A 3,462-nucleotide genomic window follows, 5' to 3' on the forward strand; every position below is an offset into this window, starting at 1 on the left:
ATATATATATATATATGTGTGTGTATTTACAGATCGAACCAAAAAAATTTGGAATTTGTACCAAACATGTTTGAAAGTATATGTTATATACTTATAAGTATATGTAGTATACGTTTATATGCATATGAATACATGCACAAAAAGCATATACAGATCATACACCAACAGGAATTACCAAGACAGAATTACACACTCACACTCACACACAAAAAATAATAATAAATAAATTTATATATATATATATATATATATATATATATATATATATATATATATATATATATATATATATATTGTCAGGGATTCACCCTGCCACGCCCCCCTCTGTAGCTGTCAGGGATTCACCCTGCCACGCCCCCGTCTGTAGCTGTCAGAGATTCACCCTGCCACGCCCCCCCTCGATAGCAGTCACGCTGCTTCCCAAGATTACCGACAGCTGTGGCTCATGAAAGATCAGACTACATAAACTCACGTTCTTGAGTCACAGGCTGTCGGTCGTTATATTGTCAAGCTGGACAATCGTGTGGCTGCTCGACCGCCGGCATTCACCGCTGGCTGTATATCCGAACTTCACTTCCGAATTGGATTACTCATTACCGAAGGCTTTATGGATTATGCTTGGGGCATTCGCGCTCATAGTGAACATAGTGAATTCGAGCGGATGTCTTTGTTTATTGTGTTCAAAGGCTTATGAGTGTTTTGTGTTGTACGGTTTTTTGAAATAAAAGGACAATGATCGGACTATATCGGCTTCCGCGTCTGCAGCCTGATACACATATACACACTCACCGGCTACTTTATTACACTGTAAACCCGGATAAGTTGAATTTACTTAAAAAATTTGAGGAAACCGGTTGCCTTAAAAAAAAAAAGTAATGTGTAATGAAAACCTAAGTACATTACACTCAATTCAAAATTGATTTAACTCGACATGTTATGCCAAGTTAACTTCTTTGCACAATTAGCACAACATAAAACTAGGCACCTGGTATCAGGAGCAGTAGTGCAATGATTCAGAACACCACTTAACACTGCAAACTGATTTTCCTCAGTTTTTGGTTTGTTAATCTGAATGAAACCAGACATATCAGTGCCAATCCAATAACAAAATAGAAAAAGTGCATAACAGTGCAAACACAACATTTTCCTAAAAGAACAACAACAAAAAAATTTAGGCACCTGGTATCTGGAGCAGTAGTGCAATGATTCAGAACACCACTTTACACTGCAAACTGGCTTTTTCGCAGTTTTGGGTTTGTTTATCTGAATGATGCCAATCCAATAACATAAAATATAAAAAGGGCATAACAGTGCAAACAAGTCACTTTTCTAAAAGAACAAACAATATTTCTCATATCTGGAGAAATAGTGTAACAACACCTCTTTACACTGCAAGTTGGTTTTTCAGAGTCTGAATTTTGGGTGCCAGCTCACTTTTACCCAGGTTCAACATCACCTGCTGAACAAAGCAAAAAGTGTTTTTCGTGTATTTGGGATAGTCCAGGTGCATGGCATATATCAGTCCAAAAAGGACACAGAAGGCCTGAGGAAGGTTGGCCAGGTCATCCATAACCACATTCCCTTCCAAGATGATTCCCACTTTGGACGAGTTCAGCTTAAGGTTGTCTTCACCGATGAAAAGCAATCCCACTGGAGTTTGCCTGTACAAGTCATTGTCAGCTGTGTCCTTACAGAGAAACAAATGCACAATCGTGTGTTAGTTAGCACATACATTTTCTCTCTTCACTTTCTTCATACAAGATATGAGGCCTGGCTTGCTCAGCTTCCTTTTCACTGTACAATTACAGCAAAATATTTAATGTTAACTGAACCCATATTTTTTCAGCCAAGTTTTTTCAGTTAATTTCATGCCACTGATTAAACATACTGACAATTTTATGGTAAAAAAAAGTCCAAGTCTGAAATACTGAATAAATCTGTAGCACATAGTCCTGATTAATGGCAAAGAACATGCATCTGCAACATTTATTAAAAAAAAAGTAATTTGCTAACAAAGCAGGTTTTGAAGAAAGCAGAAGGATCATCGCCCAAGTTGACTGGAAGTCCCCGAAGACAAAGGCATCTGACGTCTGTTGGCTCAGTTGTCTAGACGATAGTGGACATTGAATAAAACACTTTATAAGGATACTGACTGTAATTTACAAGAAATAAAAAGAAGAGATTAGGAAAAAATAAACTGGAAATAGGAGATAAAATTATGAGAATAGAGAATGCAGAGGTAAAAAAAATCTTCATAAAATGGAAAAGCTTCATAGGAAAACAGGACTGATGTAGATATGTTAACTTACCTTTGTCTGGCATAAAAGTTCAGCCAAAAGCTGACCAGTAAGGCCTTTCTTCTTTTTGAAGAGGTCCATGAGGCTTGGAGACAAATGGTCAAGTGCATCCAAGAAGTTTTCTCTGAGATTTTTCCCTACCACTCTGCCAAATTCATAAGAAACCTGAAACATAACAAACAATGCATCAGTCAATGTTCACACTGTTTTAATCTGACACACTCAACACTACATGATATGTAGACACTTAACACAAACCTGATTTTCTGTAAAAAGAGCTGGCCAACGATGCACAAGCTGGCTGATGGCAGGCTTCTCTTTGACAATCTCCTTTCTGCGAAAAGCAAACGTCACATCCATCTCTTTCTTAACCAGGGATTCCTTTGGCTTTGTCTTCATCATTTCATTGACCAGAACCTCACGAGCTACTTCCATGTTCTGGTCATTCATCCCCTCTGGAAAATTAGGCAGGAAATTTATTTCCCCTTTCTTTGGATTCTTGATCTGTGTGTTGGGAGGATCGCCATTTGTAGTGTCACTTCCTCGCTTGCCACCATTGACAGTAACATCAAGTCGACCCAGCTGCCGCATTTTGGTTCTATAATTACCCATTTTGAACTTAAGGCTATTCTTCCAACCGTTCCAGCCAGAGGGTGACCCGGTTTCTTTAAGGCATGGGTGTGTTTGCACTAAAGCCTTAGCAACAGTCTCAAAATCTTCTTTCGTTGGGTATGCTTTAAATGCATACATGGTCTCAGCCAATTTCTCGAGTATGTCATGCTTTAGTTCTTTTGTGACTTTAAGAAAGGTTGCATTCCTGAGATACTGCAGGTTACCTTGGCGTAGTCTATACTCTACATCGACTTGAAATTTGGGAATTTCAAATACCTCTGGCCACTGAGAACTATCCAAAGAGATGGACAGGATCTCGGTGTCTGCCTGGCTGCCTGTGTCACTACATAATTCAGAACCTCTAGGTACTGGTACAATCTCAACGATAGGGATGATTTTGACCGTTGGTTTATCTGGAAGCTCAGACAAGTCTGTGAGGTTGCAAAATTCATTATTAAATTCAGGATCTTGGTACTGTAAGGTAAAATTGTAGTTTGTTTGGAGAGTGCCTTTGAGCCAGCTAATCAAATCTTCAAGTATGTATGGTCGAGGG

General features: G+C 38.7%; 1 protein-coding gene across 1 annotated transcript; it reads right to left on the reverse strand.

The window, feature by feature from the left end:
* Positions 1 to 1,306: 1,306 nt before the first annotated feature.
* On the reverse strand, positions 1,307 to 3,186 carry LOC310720845 (uncharacterized protein). The gene is made up of 4 exons (XM_083531969.1): positions 2,556 to 3,186; positions 2,310 to 2,462; positions 2,014 to 2,106; positions 1,307 to 1,687 (listed from the first exon to the last, which is right to left on the reverse strand). The coding sequence occupies exons 1-4, from the start codon at positions 3,045 to 3,047 to the stop codon at positions 1,385 to 1,387; spliced, it is 1,041 nt and encodes a 346-aa protein (XP_083388095.1). The 5' UTR covers positions 3,048 to 3,186; the 3' UTR covers positions 1,307 to 1,384.
* Positions 3,187 to 3,462: the final 276 nt, after the last annotated feature.

The sequence above is a fragment of the Silurus aristotelis genome, assembly GCF_946808225.1.
Source record: "Silurus aristotelis genome assembly, chromosome: 26".
NCBI lineage: Eukaryota > Metazoa > Chordata > Actinopteri > Siluriformes > Siluridae > Silurus > Silurus aristotelis.

Excerpts from the sequence above, each read along its gene's own strand:
- LOC310720845 (XM_083531969.1), bottom strand. The coding sequence starts at position 3,047 with ATGTATGCATTTAAAGCATACCCAACGAAAGAAGATTTTGAGACTGTT. Across the intron at positions 2,463-2,555 it reads CTCTTTTTACAGAAAATCAG|GTTTCTTATGAATTTGGCAG; the intron begins GTTTGTGTTAAG and ends GTTATGTTTCAG. Across the intron at positions 1,688-2,013 it reads CTTTCTTCAAAACCTGCTTT|GACACAGCTGACAATGACTT; the intron begins GTTAGCAAATTA and ends TTTCTCTGTAAG.